The 16,339-nt window shown below is 41.1% G+C and overlaps 1 protein-coding gene across 1 annotated transcript in view; it reads right to left on the bottom strand.

Moving 5' to 3' along the window:
- Nucleotides 1-577: 577 nt before the first annotated feature.
- The window catches only part of efcab2 (EF-hand calcium binding domain 2), a 55,454-nt gene continuing 39,692 nt past the window's right edge, over nt 578-16,339 (bottom strand). The window contains exons 6-7 of the mRNA XM_048535610.2: nt 15,276-15,342; nt 578-901 (exon numbers count right to left, since the gene is read on the bottom strand). Of these exons, the coding sequence (XP_048391567.1) occupies nt 786-901; nt 15,276-15,342 (183 nt within the window). The 3' untranslated portion in view covers nt 578-785. The remainder of the gene's footprint in view (nt 902-15,275; nt 15,343-16,339) is intronic.

The raw sequence follows: 16,339 nt of genomic DNA on the forward strand, positions 1-16,339 counted from the left end.
AACTATTTTATTTCTACTTGTTGGAAATATCCCCTTTACTGACTAAACACAGTGAGAGGTAATGTAGGAACATCAATCTTAGCATTGAGAACTAAGTATCACTTCTGACTTTCTACACTAAGTTTCATTGGTTTGTGACCCTTCAGAGTTCAATACCCTGTGAAAAGTGCACAGTAGAAAATGTTGAGATCTGAAGCTGTTTAAAGTAGTGCTAAATTCTTTGAAGCACCCAGTTATAGAATGAGATGCTATTCCTCAAGTTTACATTGAACAATTCTAAGCAATTCTAAACAAAATTGAACAATTTTCAGAGATATAATGAAGTCAGCAAATACCTAACGTCAATAAATCTCTAAAGAAATTGCTCTGTTCGATCAGCTTGCCTGGTTTTGCATTGGTTACATGGTGGATAAAGAGGGCTGGTCTTGAGAGTAGACTAAAGTGAACAACCCTCAAGATAATGAGAGCTGTGGAGTTTCAACTTTGAAACTGTGGCACACAATATTGAACAGACACAAAGAACAAAAGCTCTGTATGAATATTTATACATATAAAAGGAAAACGTAATAACTCAGACATAATAAAGTAAATTCTCCTAATAAAAACTTAAAATATTTTAGACACATTTTTGTACTCCCTTTCGAATCAAGGTTTATTTTTGTACAAGTAGATCAGCTCCAATTTTAAAATAAATGCCCTGCATCCATTTATTCAAAATCTTGCTAAGTTTGAGTAGGTAGGAGGTTTGCCTTTGAATTTTTACGAAGATTTTTCTAATAGCATAGTTAGGTGTCTTCAATAGTCATCATCGCTGCAAAATCTTTATAAAAGATGACATTCTTTTCTGGATCCACAGCAGCTGATAGCATCTCTTCCATCTCCTCTTGTGTAAATGGCTCTCCTATGGAATGAAAGAATAACAATAATCACCTCTTTTTTCATTCTCCCGGAGGTTAATAGCTGAGATTCATGGCCATTATCACTCACCTGGATTTTGTGAAACTAAATATGAAGTGGGAAGGAAAGCTGAGTCTAAATACTGTTACATTTCATTGCACTACCACTCCTGCAATCCTGTTACACTAACAAACATTTACACCAATTTTGAAAGAAGTTGTACTGAAGCTGTGAGAGATGTTGCGGAGAGAAAGTACTTGGATAACCTCAACTCTTGCAATTTACATGCCTAAAGGCCTGTATTGCACTGTAATGTTCTATGTTCTATGTAACATGCTCTGTATATAATTGGAACACAATTCTTTTTTCATCTTTACCATGTATGCTCCAAGAATAAAGGCACTGACCACAACTAATTAGACAATTTACACAGGCACTGAATCAACTTTAAGGAGCTGCTGTCCTGATGCACTTTTATTGAATTGCGAAGACAGAACCTGCATTTACACCATGCCTTTCCCATTCAGCCATGTTGAATTTTTCTGCCAGTTTTAGGACTAATTGGAGGTTCCGAACCTGTTCTCATCAGCAGTGTGCCCACTGATGCAATCCTCAACAATGCAGACACCAAACTGTTCACAGAAAGCTTCCACAAATAGCATATTCATTGAGATTGGATCATTAATTTTGTAATGCAGATTTAGGGAGAGCCATTGGACAGGACAAGAGCATAACACACATGGTCTTCTTCAAAGAAGTGGTGTAGGATTTATTCCACATACCTGAGAGGGCCTTATCTTCTTATCTGAAAGATAGCACCTTCAACACTATTCTTCCTCAGGAAGAATAACAGTCTTATTTTTGCACTGAAGTACTGCAGGTAGAATTGAACCCATATCATTAGACTAAGAGATAAGAATGGTACCAACTGAGCCACAATTGAAATTGGGAGCAGAGCTCTCCCAACCCTGAATAACATGGGCAATTGTAAGTAGGTTGGAAAAATATGATGATATCAGAAAAATTTGATCCTTGATGTTGAGAAACAACAGGTCCAATTTTCCAACCAAAGTTTGAACAGCAAGACAAGAATCTCGCTAGTGAGTACCAAGAGGTGTTTTTGCATCTGATTAGAACTTAATATCACCTCGTTCATATGCAGTTTGATATTCTCCACATATCGGAGAGAAATTAAATGTGAGCATGCGAGTAGGTGAAATAATTCCATATCACTACAGGTCAAGGACTGGGTCACAGTCAGTCATGCAAGTCCAGTACAATCAATTGTAGGATTAGTGAAAGATCAGTCAGGAGCTGCACAGAGATCAGTCAGCGGGTCTCATCACTCATCCTTTCCAAGTCAGTCACAGGATTGGGCCACAGTCCATCCAGTTCACTGCAAGTCAGGGGCCAGGCTGTGTGGAAATTTGAGGTTTGGTGGCAACAATTTGGGATGCTGAAGGAGCAATAATTGGAAAGTACAGCAACCCAATACATAAAGCTGACAGATGATACAGCATGATAGGGCAAGGGGTACCTTGAAAAGTTGATTTATTGACAGTCACCACCACCCTGGCTTCGATGGGGGTAGTTAATGCGTAACCATATCTCGCAATACTAAGCTGTATACCTAGGGTTCAAGGGGTGAAGTGGAGAGCTGAGCAGTTAAATAAAACAGTAAGGTGGGAACATGGGTAACATTAAAGCCAATAGGGTTGTCAGGGAGAACAGTGCAGAAAGGAATAAGGAGGCCTGACAGATCACCTACACTGAAAGGCTGACCTGCATCTCGCTACATGATTCAATACCTGTGATGCCTACCACTCTCATCCAAAACACAAACGCACAATTGAAGTGGAAACAGCTACCAACATATGCATAGTGGGCACAGCAAGTGCTCTTTTTTCTCTGAGGGAACGGGCCCTGTTTTTGTTCAATAAGCCCTTGATTGGGCAAAATCATTAAACAGAAATCTATGCCGTGCAGGTGTTATAACATAATGCAGTGCACGGACTACACGTACAGACTTACTGTGTCGATAACAAGTTCTAGCCACAAGCTAACTTGACTACTTCATTCAATACTTCCATGCTGTGAAGCACAAGTAATGTCAGGCGAGATGTAAAAATTCACATCAGTTGCAAAAGGCGGAATCAACTTGGTGCTCACTATTAAATAAACCATTAAGTGTTCATACCGTTATCCTATAGGCAATGCTGCCCTTTTTAGATAATGAGGGTGGGAGAAAAGATTTTCATTACTGCTGCTACCCGTACAATCTCTGACAGTATGTGTGCCAAAGGCTTGAGCAGTATACACCTGAATCAGGATAATGATGTGCTAGGTCTGTTTAAAAGCATCCTGTTCGCCATCCGTCTTGGTACCCTCCATGTCCCAAGGTTCTGAGGATGTTGTTTAAATGTAATTTATGTGTACCGCGACTGCTGACTGATCATGTCACAGAGGAGCTACTTTATTTCTGATATTGCTCACATAGGCTCATTGGAACCCTCCTTATTTGACTCAGGCACAGAAGCTGTGGTCACCTCTGTGGCTATTGCACTAACAGCATCTACACTGATAGGTGATGAACACAAGCATCTGGAGCAGCAGCAAACTCCAGGAGATCTGAACTTATGCAGAGTTTCCAATCATTGGTGACCTCACGATTGAATTGTAGCATTTTACATACAGAAGGATGCCATTTGGCACATCATGTCTGTACTGGCTCCTGAAAGAGCTATTCAGCAAGCCCCATTCTCCAGCCCCTACAGCCTCTACATTCTTCGCTTTCAAATATATATCCAGCTCTCACTTAAAACCTCGTATGGAATCCACCCCCCTGTTCTCCCAGGCAGCACATTCCAAATCCTAACAACTCTCTGAGTAAAGAAATTTCTCATCTCAGTCCTAGTTCTCTTGCTGACAGTCTTGAAATTGTGATGCATAGTTTTTGACATTCCAACCAGTGGAAACAGAATATCCTGCTTTACCCTTTCAAAAATGTTCATAATTTTGAACACTTAGTAAGCTCAGCTCTTAATCTTCTCTGCACCAAGGACAATAATTTCCTTAATTTCTCCAAACTTTCCTTGTGTCAAAATTCCCTCACTCCTGGTATCATTCAAGTAAATCTCCTTTACATTCTCTCCATGGCTTTAATATCCTGTCTTAAATAAGGTACCCAGAGCTGGACACACATTGCCTACATGATGGAGCAAACATGCAGATGAATCACAGTTGCCTGTTTTCTATGGAATTTCATGTAAATAAAAGAGGGGCAGTGGTGCTTTACTCTGTTTAGAGGGAGCAGTCCACTGTATTTGCAGCACACCATCTTTTTCTATTGGCACCAATGAGGGCTATAAGACAATTGCTCACAAAGCTGACAATGAACAGACAATATGATTTACAAATGTGACAATGTGTTTTCAATGAAATTTCACTCATGCCACCTATGTGCCCTCAGGAGGATTACTTTCTTCTTTTCTTCCACCACAATAATGTTCAGTGCAACGGTCTGCAGCCAAACCGGAGGCAGCCTACCTTGTATTGGAGCCTGTCGATCATAGAATTTTGGGTGATATGACTCCCAAAGCATTTGTAGCTGGAGGGTCCAGACATGGTCAGAGTTTCCTGCCTAGATTGCAGGTTTACCTACCTCAGATTTGGGAATTGCAAGCAGAGTTTTTTTTAAAATTCATTCACAGGAAGTAGGCATTGCTGGCTGGGCCAGAATTTATTACCTATTCCAAGGTGCGCTTGAGCAGGTAGTGGTGACCTGCTTTCTTGAACTGCTGCAATCCATGTACTGTGGGCAGTCAAGAAGGTGTTAAGGAAAGTGTTCCAGGACATAGATCCAGCAACATTGAAGAAATGGAGAATTATTTCCAGTCAGCAAGGAATATGGTTTGGGAGCGGTGGAAGGGGAGGGGAACAGGTGCTCCCATGTATCTGAGGAGAGGTGGAAGTGCTGGTCTTCTATGAAGTGACCTGACAGGTGACTCCTGTAAGCCCTATATGTGGTTTCTCCTTCTGCTGGGTGCCTTCTGGCAAGATCCTGTCTCCTTGTGAGGAATGGGCATTTGGAATGAGGTCAAAGCCCCTCATCCCCCAACTGCCTTGCCATTGGCGCTGAGCACCAGTAGCTTAAGTGATAGAGAGCAGGTCTGTGCCGAATATCCAGCCAATGTTGAATGTTACCAGAAATGGGTTACCAAGGCTGCCGTTAGTCTGACCGCTGACGCTGCCTGACACTTTCTCAAAGGTGGAGGAGGAGATGATGCCCTCCTGGCTGTTGTCTTCATGGCTAAGACTATTATAATGCCACCAGTGCCTGCTGGTGGCATTAATCAAGAGAGAGAATGAACTGTGAAATAGGAGTAGAAGTTTGGGCAAGTTAAGAATACATTCAGTCATGGTAATAGGACAGCAGTGTAGCACCTAACAGTAAATTTTATTTGATTGCCAGGAAATGGAACACTTGGGATCATCACATCAGCTGTCACGGTCCTCAACTGTTGGGCAAGGAATCTCTCCTTGTAGGGGGTAAGGAGACAGATGTTAGCATCCCACTACCCATCTTGGTTGTCTCCGTCCTGTGGTGGGCTGTTTTTTTCTTGGACTGAGAGAAAGGGAGGGTTGAATGAGATGAAATTGGTTGGCATACCTGTTACAACTGGTGCAGGTGGGGGAAATGTGGTGAGGTGTCCAGGGTAATTGACTAGTAATTGCAGAGGGTTTGCAGGTGTAGTCATCTGGGAGGGCTGTAGTGGATGACAGCAATGAAGGAAATGAGAGCAATACTGAGAGTGTTAGCCATAGAGTTTTGTGGGAGGTGGATGCAGGAGCAGAGTTAGAGTGACTGTTAAGTAGCAAAGACAAGAGGATGGACATAAACCTTCTTCCTGCACTGTTGGACCTTTCTCTGAACCATGGACATCATATGACTCATATGGCAACTTCAGGCCAGGCTGACAGGAGTTGCTGCTGTAATGTCCTATAGTAGATCTGAACAGTTCTCCTCTCCACCCCCATTTAGCAGGATATCCAGATCTATGACAGCAAATTGGGTGACAATTTGCCCCTGACAGGCATCTCCAGGGCAATTTTTCCCACACTGTAACTATGACTGACAACTCTGGGCCTGCAGTAATGATCTGGTGCACAGTTGATGTTAATGTGGTGCTGGCACCAGGATTCTCAGAAGGTCCCAGTGGAGGCAAGTATGCAAACGCTAGCAGGCACGAGATAGGAGGGGATGATGTAGAGGCATGGCAACCATTGAGAATTGTGTGAGATAATTCTCTAGAGCTCATGGAGACAACCCCTCCAAGAAACATTCTGAAATTGACAGCCAATTTTCGTAAAATTCAGCTCCATGAAGGACTACACCAGCATTACTGTAAGAAACGTCTTAAAGGTTATAGCCCCAACAAAACTAGTTATTGTGAGAGATTTTTTTAAGTTGGGAGATGTGGAAAAATAAATAAAATTTGTGTAAGAAAAAACCACAGACATCCAAATTACTATTAAAATGACTGAATTTATTTAGTTTTATCCTTCCCACTATGTAACAGTGTAGTTGTGTCATCAAAAGAGTACTCATTTGAAGTTGGGAATAAAAATATACTAAAAATTAATGCACATAGATCTACAAGGGAAAAAAATCTTAAATGCAAAATGTCATAAGCACCAACAAAATAAAACTGCAAGTGCTGTCACATTCATAATATTGAAGTCTGACTGGCTTTTCCTAATTACATAAATATAAACATGCTCCTCACCAAGTAGCTTCAAGTAATTAGACTTTACAAAATAAATATTCATGTTTAGGAAAGCCGAGAAGAAAGCAAGCCAGATACACTCAGTTTTCATTTATGTTCAATGGAACATGTTAATGCCAGATCGTCAAGTACTGATTGAAATAAGAGGGCAGAATTCAGATGCAGAAGACGTGTCTGATAATTAGTGAAATTATACCCACGTACTTGATAAAATTGCCTAGTTCTACTTCTAAATGACAAACATCAGGATTAATTATGGAATAGGGAAGATCTCTCTTTGTAAAAGTGAGATAATTATGAATCTTTGAATGCTTCATTTTAAGTTGAGGATTACAATTAACTTAATACAGTATATAAACATCAAACAGAATCCATGCAAACAACGCATTGCCTGAATTCCAATTTCGATTTTGACCTAAGTCTTTGTCACATGACTGTTTCAATCCTTAAGTGCGACTCACTATACATTTCCTGAATAGAGTTTCTTACATCTTTTGCTAGCAAATGTTTTCTTACACCCTTCCATGGCAGGCAATGGAATATTTTATAAAGACAGGAAGACAAGATAATCTAAAACACAATGGTAGAGGATTGAGGTACCCTAATGGATAAAGAGGTGAAAATAAGAGAGGAGAGATCTCTGCCCCGGTGCTGTGATAGTCATGACCATTTTGCCAAGATTTTCAGAAAAATTGCTTGAACTAATGGATAATGCTGTTGTGACTCTGACAGGTGGAATACACAGCTAATCAAACCGCATTACTCCACAAACTGTACCATTGGTGTAAATATTTCAATTCAATCACCAAAATGTCACAAAATTGTTTTCCTCTATTGTTAATATCCACGGTGAAAGTGATTTCCACCAGCTTTATTTTAAAACTCTAAAATAATTCACTCTTTATAAATGAAATTCATTGAATTGGCAGAACTGGTTAAAGGGGCGCTGCAGCAGAGGGGCATGGCTGCATATACGCTCAGATCATTGAAGGTGGAAGGATGGGAGAGTAAGCAGTTAAGAAAGTATACAGTGCTCTTGGCTTTTTTAATAGGAGCATAGAATACAATTTCAAGAAGGCAAAGTTGAACTTGTACAACATACTCATTAGACCTCAGCTGGAATATTGTTTTCATTGTGGGTGCTACATAATAGGAAACATGTGAATGTATTGGAGAGTGTGCAAAAGCGGTTTACAAGAATGTTTTCAGGAATGAATAACTTCAGTTATAAGGATATATTTAAGAAGTTGGCACTGTTTTCCTTGGAGAGAAGAAGGTTGAGAGGAAATTGAATAGTTTTCAAAACCATGAGACACTGAATAGAATAGATAGGGGAAACTGTTCCCACTTGTAACTGAAAAAAGAATGAGATGTCAATAGATGTGAGAAAAATGCTTTTCAAGGTATGGATTGCACTGCCATAAAATGTAGGGGAGGCAGGCTCAACTGAGGCATTCAAATGGGCATTGGATGATTATTTGGAATGGCGTGCAGGGATATGGGGAATAAGTAGGAAATTGGCATTAAGGAATAGAACCGGGTGCAGGCACAATGGGCCAAATAGCTTTCTTCAATGCCGTTACAAGTCTGTAAGCCTGTGCTGAACAACTAAGTTGAATTCCAGATGTAAACTATACACCATTAATCCCAACAAACACATTCACACAACAAACAAGATAATGCAGCTCTGCACAGAAAACTGGATTTTTTAAAAAAAGTCCCTGTGAGCAAAGGGCCTGAACTCAAAGGATAAAATGGGATGGTTTTACACAGCTCCCTAACTATCCTTTTGATATAATTAAAATATTGACTGTCACAGAATGATAAAAAAAACTTCAGGCCAGGCTTCAGTTCAGACACCAGTCAGTTAGACATTGTTACGAATACTTCACTAAGAGAGAGGTTCATACAGTGTTCTAAAATCACACAGGATTAGGGGTAATATATTAGCTTGGATAGCGGATTCAATAATCAACAATTTAATAATGCTGTGGCTTTAGGTTGTACTTTGTCTTGGTTTCTTTTAGAGAATGGGGGACAGTTGAGGAGCAGTCTATGAGACAATAAACAGCTCGTGAGGTCTTGTGCTTTTAAAAAAGTTGGAACAGAAGAAGCAGCCTAAATGGGCATGGCCAGCACTGACAGATCAGGACCTCTAGTTTTTTTGTTTGTTTTTTACGTTTAGCTTTAAGCAGTTGCTGTTTTGGGTTTGTAAAAGTGGAAGCTGCTTTTCACTCCATTGACTACGCTGGGGGGTTTCTTCATAGGCTGCTGGATTGCATGTGAGACAAAACCCGTTTTCTGAATTTTCCAAAACTACCAAAGGATGTGCATAGTAATTGGAACCAGGTAGATCTTATTGACTATGAGATACTTGATTAGGGTTGTTAATCTGGGCCAAGCAGGGAGTCCTGGCTGACAGATATAAACAGGGGACTCAGAGATCCTCCTGTCTTTAGGGACTGACTCTGAGCTGGATGGTGACAGGCTGCTTCTCGATATGGTGCTAATTAAGCAGCTGGCTTTGTCCTGGATGGTGTCAAGCTTGTCGAATGTTGTTGGAGCTGCACCCATTCAGGCAAGTGGGGAGTTTTCCATCACAATCCTGGCTTGTGTCTTGTAGATGGTGGACAAGCTTTGGGGAGTTAAGGGATACTTTATCACTGCAACATTCCAAGCCTCTGACCTGCTCATGTAGACACTGCTAATGTGATGAGTACTGTTGAGTTTCTGGTCAATGGTAACTCCCAGGATGTTGATAGATTCAGTACTGGTAATACCACTGATGTCAAGGAGCAGTGATTAGATCATCTCTCAATGGAGATAGTCATTGCATTTCTGTGGCACGAATGTAACTTGCCATTTGTCAGCCCAAGCCTGGAAATTGTCCAGATCTTTTTGCATTTGAACATGGGCTGCTTCAGTATTTGAGGAATCGTGAATAGTGTTGAACATTGTGCAATCATTGGTGTAAATCCCCACTTCTGACCCTATGATGGAGGGAAGGCCATTGATGAAACAGCTGAAGATGGTTGAGCCTAGACACCACTCTGAGGAACTTCTGCAGAGATGTCCTGGAGGTGAGATGACTGACCTCAACAACCATAACCATCTTTCTATGTGCCAGGTATGACGCCAATCAGTGGAGAGTTTGCTCCAATACCCACTGATTCCAATTTTGATAATGCTCCTTGACATCACACTCAGTCGAACATGGCTTCTCTTCCTGTGAGTTGTTTAAGTGACCACCACCACTGGATGTGACAGGACTGCACAGCTTAGATCCAGTCTTTTGGTTGTGGAATTGCTTAGCTCTGTCTATCACTTGCTGATTATTCTGTTTGGTAGCTTCACTAGACCGAATCTTATTTTTAGCTGTTGCTTGATTGGTCTGCGAGGCAGCCCTCCCAATTTTGGCACAAGCCTCCAGACATTGGCAAGGAGAACTTTGCAGGTTTGACAGGGCTGTTTATGCCATTGTCTCTTGTCGGTGCCTGGGTTGACACCACATGGGTCCATCCTATTTCATTTCTTTGATGAGACTTTGTAGCAACTGATACAATTGAGTGGCTTGCTTGGCCACTTCAGAGAACAGTTAAGAGTCAACCACATTGCTATGGATTTGGAGTCATGTATAGGCCAGACTAGGTGAGGATCTGGCAGAAACAAATACAAAAGTTGCTTGAAACGCTCAGCAGATCTGGCAGCATCGGTGAAGAGAAATCAGAATCAATATTTCAGGCCAGGTGGCCATTCTTCCAGAGAATGGAAGATTTCATGGCAATGAGAATTTCAATGACAATAGTGAGCCAAATGGGTTTTGTCTGACAATTATCATGGTCATCGGTAAATACTTAATTCCAGGTTTTTTTTGGCAATAAATTCAAATTCCACTATTTACCATAGCAAGATTTGAACCCCAGTCCCCAGAACATTAGCTGAGTTTCTGGATCAATAGTCTTGCGATAGTACCACTAGGCCATCACCTCCCCTATAACAAGCAGGGTGCCACAGATTCTGATCTCCAGCACCAACTATTTACAATCTATATTAATGACTTGAATGTAGGGATAAATATAGTATAGTCAATTTGCAGATGACACTAAAATAAGTGGGAACATCAGTTGCAAAGGAGAAATAAGAAACTTTAAATGGATATAGAAAGATGATGTGAATGGGCCATAATTTAACAGATGGGGTTTAATGTGGATAAGTGTAAGGTTATTCATTTTGGTTAGAAGAATAAAAAGGCAACTTATTATTTAAAAGGACACAACTTCAAAATGTTTGGGCGCAGAGGGATCTGGGTATCCTTTTGCATTAGTTGCAGAAGGCTTGTGTACAGTTACAGCAAGTAATGAAGGCAAATGGAATTTTGCATTTCTTGCTAAAGAAATGCAGTATAAAAGTAGAGAAGTGTTGCCAAACCATAAGACATAGGATCAGATCAGGCCATTTGGCCCATCTGCTCCACCATCCGATCATGGCTTTTATGCTTCTCAAACCCATTCTCCTGCCCTTTCCCCATAACCCTTGATCCTCATACTAATCAAGAATCTATCTATTTCAGTCATAAATAAACTCATGACTTGGCCTCCGTGGTCCCCTGTGGCAATGATTTCCACGGATTAACCACCCATTGGCTGAAGGCATTTCTCGTCATCTTAATTCTACAGAGTTATCCCTTCACTCTTCAGGCTGTGTCCTCAGGTCTTTGTCTCTCAATTAGTGGACACATCTTCTTCACTTCCACTCTATCCAGGCCTGTCAGTACTCTCTAAGTTTCAACCAGAGGTGAGATGAGAGTGACATCAAGGCTGCATTCAAATGAGTGAGGCAACAAGGACTGCTAGCAAAACAGAATCAATAGGTATCAAAGGAAAACTCTCCACTGGTTAGAGTCATACCTTGCACATTGTAATGTGGTCATGGCTGCTGCAGGTCAGTTATCTCAGCTCCAGGACATCTTAGCAGGAGTTCCTCAGGGTAGTCCCCTAGGTCCAAACATCTTCAGTTGCTTCATCAATGGTCTTCCCTCCATCATAAGGTCAGACATGGGGACATGTCTGATAATTGCACAATGTTCAGCACCATTCACGACTCCTCAGATACTGAAGCAGTCCACGTTCAAATGCAACAAGATCTGGGACAATTTCCAGGCTTGAGCTGACAAGTGGCAAGTAACATTTGTGCCACACAAATGCCAGGCAATGACCATCCCCAATAAGAGACAATCTAACCACCACCCCTTGACATTCAATGGTGTTACAACCAGTGAATCCCCCACTATCCAACATCCTGGGGGTTACCATTGACCAGAAACTCAACAGGACTCACCACATAAACACAGTAGCTGCAAGAGGAGGTCCAAGGTTAGGAATACTGCATTGAATAACTCACCTCTTAACTCCCCAAAGCCTACCCATCATCCAGAAGGCACAAGACATGCATGTGATGGAAAACTTCCTACTTGCCTGGATGGGTGTGGGTCCAACAACACTCAAGAAGTTTGACATAATCAAGGACAAAGCAGCCCACTGGATTGGCACTACATCCACCAGTATCCACCTGCTCCAACTCTGACGCTCAGTACCTGCAGTATATACTATCTACAAGATGCACTACAGAAATTCACTCAAAGTCTTCAGACAGCGCCATCAAATCCATGGCCACTGTCTATCTAGAAGCACAAGGATAGCAGATACATGGGAACACCACCACCTGTAAGTTCTCCTCCAAGCCACTCATGATCCTAACTTAGAAATATATCGCTGTTCCTTCACTGACACTGGGTCAAAATGCTGGAATTCATCCCTAATGGCATTGTGAGTCAACCCACAGCAGGTGTACTAGAGCAATTCAAGAAGGCAGCTCACCACCACCTTCTCAAGGGCAACTAGATCTGGGCAATAAATACTGGATAGTCAGTGATGACCAGATCACACAAATGAGTAAAATAATTAGAGCACCCTCCCCCCCATCTCATCCATCAAGTACAGACCTAGAGTCCCCAACTGCTCCTCATATGACAAGCCCTTCATCTCCAGGATCATTCTTGTAAACCTCCACTGGATCCCCTCCAATGTCAGCACATCCTTCTTTACATGCAGGGTCCAAAACTGTTCATAATATTCTAAGTATTGTCTGCAAGAGACTTATACTGTTTCAGCAATACATTTCTGCTCCTGTATTCTAGTTTCCTTGAAATGAATGTTAACATTACATTTGCCTTCCTAACTTCCAAATGAACCTGCACAATAACTTTAACAGAATGCTGACTAGGACTCCCAAGTCCCTTTATGCTTCAGATTTCCAAAGCCTTTCTCCATTTAGAAAATAGTCCACGCCTCTAATCTTCCATTATGCAATTGTACAAGGCATTAGTGAGACTGTATATGGTATGCTATGGACATATGCTATGTTTTGGTCCACTTACTCAAAGAAATACATAATTGAGGGAAGGTTCACCAGATTAATTCCAGAGATGAAAGGCTTGTCTTATGAGGAGAAATTGAGCAATTTAGGCCTATACTCTCTAGAGTTCAGAAAGATGAGAGGAGATTTAGTTGAGATATCTCAGATGCTAAAGACTGATTTAGTTTTATCGGGCTAAGAGGAGCAGGAGATATTTGTGCACATTAATGCCAGATGTTAGTTACACCTAGCCCCAAAATAAACCAGGCATTATGCTGACTGTCAGGAGTGGATGAGGGATCGAAGGGATTCGGCTCCGACTCTTGATTGTCTAAAACATGCATTCAAAGGAAATCCTGTCCTAATACATTCTACAAGTATTGGCCTGGCTCACTCAGTGCAGATAAAACACTACTTTGCATGAGCTAGATAATAAAATGTGAGGCTGGATGAACACAGCAGGCCAAGCAGCATCTCAGGAGCACTGAGATGCTGCTTGGCCTGCTGTGTTCATCCAGCCTCACATTTTATTATCTTGGAATTCTCCAGCATCTGCAGTTCCCATTATCTCTGATACTTTGCATGAGCTGGCTTCTTTCTAAATCAACATTTAAACTAGATTCCACTTACCTGTTCAGGTGGATATAAAGTACCTGAGGAAAGATCAGATAGGAACTGCAGGTGCTGGAGAATCTGAGATAACAAGGTGTAGAGCTGAATGAACACAGCAGGCCAAGCAGCATCTTAGGAGCACGAAAGCTGACGTTTCCGGCCTAGACCCTGCATGATGAAACGTCAGCTTTCCTGCTCCTAAGGTGCTGCTTGGCCTGCTGTATTGAGGAAAGATCAAGTAGTCTTGCTGGTATCCTTGGTCACCAGCCTGACCTTGTAACTCTTCTTTCTCATGCTATATGCCTCCACCAGATTATCTGGTTATGTGTCTCAGTTACTGTTGTGGAACGCTGCTATATGGAAATCAACTGCTGTGTCGGCCTATATAATAATTGTGATTGCACTTCCTGTAGAACACTTTGAGCCATCTTAACATAAAGCACTACATAAATTAAATAATTTTTTCATTGCTTTCCACAAATGTGTGCTTATGCGCCCCTTTCAGATTACAAATATATGGGTGAAATAAATACTGGGCAAATTCATACAGAAGTCCACTGAGAGAATACAGATACTCTGGCTCTATGTGCATTGTCCTTGAGGATTTCTTTGATTCTTTATACTCTGCCAAGGACGACATACATTTGCAACAGGCATTCAAAACCTAATTAACAGGAAGCGTATACAATGTGAACTGTCTATATTACTTTCAGAACCCATGGTTTTGACCGTGGTGAGTTAAAAAATATACTGTATTGCGACTAAAGATGTTTTACCTATGAACAATTACAGCCACAACATATTAGCAGAGCCACGAGTTTATAATAACACAGTAAGTCAACTTCTATTTTCATTGCATGATATTCTGGTAATTTTGATAAAATGCTGTGTGTCACTAGATTTTCCATAGAAACTGAGACCTTAAAGAAATATTGGCTTTTTTTACTGTTTCTTTTAGAGTCGTGGGTTAAGACCATATTATCATAAGACCAGAAGACTGAGGAATGTGGTAGGAAATAAAACAGACTGGTTTTACATATGTGCGATTTAGGAGTAGTGATAGGGGAGAGATTGTGGGAATTAGAAACAGATACAAGTGATGGGCTTGTGTAACACTGCTGTGTATGTTATGGCATAAGCTAAAGGGGAATCCAGAAGAATTTTATAGTGGTGGGAGCATGTTACAGGTGCTTGGTTTACTGGTGGAATTACTGAGATCCTGCAGTAATATGTGGAGGGTTCCCAGTCACCTCCTTTCATTCAATGCTGCAAGGGCTAGTGGGGAGCTAAATGTGTTGTATGCTATCTCATCATAGCATATCTGCCAATTTTCTGTCAGAAACAAAAAGGGCTCCAAGATTGGTGAAATAATGCCCCACTCAAAAATCACACAAATGCCATTTGGCTATCTTTCCCTTCTTGACGCTAATGCCACGTGTTTTCAGCTCCAGGAAGGTTAAACATGACCAAGAAAGCATAAGAAAGTATTATTGGAAGTGTTACATTTACAGAAAGTTCATACAATATATATACATACATACACAAAACACAGAAAAGAGACAGTACCTTCCTCAGTCAAATACTTTGTAAGTTCCTCTTGGGTAAGATATCCTTTTTTAGTTTGATCTAACACCTGGGGATGAAATATAGCAGTGACATAAAAAGGTTGATGATTAAAATTAATGGATATTTACAGACTTTGATATTTTCTCAAATACAGTGTGAGATATTCCAGTAAGTAGTCTGAACCTCTCACATTTAGAGATGCCCCAGTGACACCCTAACACTGAACTTTTATGATACTATAGCCCAGGAGAGTAAATAAATCTGATCCAAACTGGTCTTTTCATGGCGCATATGTGACCTACGCTAAACATTTCTAATCATTTTGAAGCAATGTACTTGGTAAGGTGAGGCCAGGCAGTAATTGTTGAACTGCTTCATTTCACTGATAGCAAGTGAGTAACAGTCAAAGTAATTAACACAAAGTAAATATTCAGCCAGATGTTCTGTCCCTTCCTTGCTTTTGGCAGTGCCTTTCTTTCCAATTACTTTTAACAACAAAAACTGACATGCTGTTATTTGACCTTCACTTTCTAAAGATTATGTTTCATGTAGAATTTACCATATGGAAACAGGCCACTTGTCAACTGGTCTATTTTCACAAGATCTTCTTCCCATCCATGTCATCCAGACTTATTGGCTGGTGAGAGTGTTGAGATGCTTGACTTCCCGCCTGCAGTAGGCTGCCAGGTCGATTGAGAAAAAAACTTCTCACCCCCTTCAGGTACAGTTCAAAAGGCCATCTTTTGTCATTCAACTTAGCTGTAGTAAGTAAAATTATGAGAGACGTGGATAGGGTGGATAGTTGGAGTCTTTTTCCCAGGGTGGAAATGTCAAATACTAGGTGCCATAGGCTTAAGTTGAGGGCAGAAGGTTTAAAGCAGGCAATTTGCAAGCCTAGTTTTTTATGCAGAAGGTGCAAGGTACCTGAAACATGCTGTCAGAGGAGGTGGTAGATTGAAGCAGATAGGGAATTGAGGAAATGTGGACCATGTGCAGCTAGATGGGATTGACTTAGAGTTGGATCATGATTGGCACAGACTTGGTGGGCTGGAGGGCCTGTTCTG

The sequence above is a fragment of the Stegostoma tigrinum genome, chromosome 9 (assembly GCF_030684315.1).
Source record: "Stegostoma tigrinum isolate sSteTig4 chromosome 9, sSteTig4.hap1, whole genome shotgun sequence".
Classification (NCBI taxonomy): Eukaryota; Metazoa; Chordata; class Chondrichthyes; order Orectolobiformes; family Stegostomatidae; genus Stegostoma; species Stegostoma tigrinum.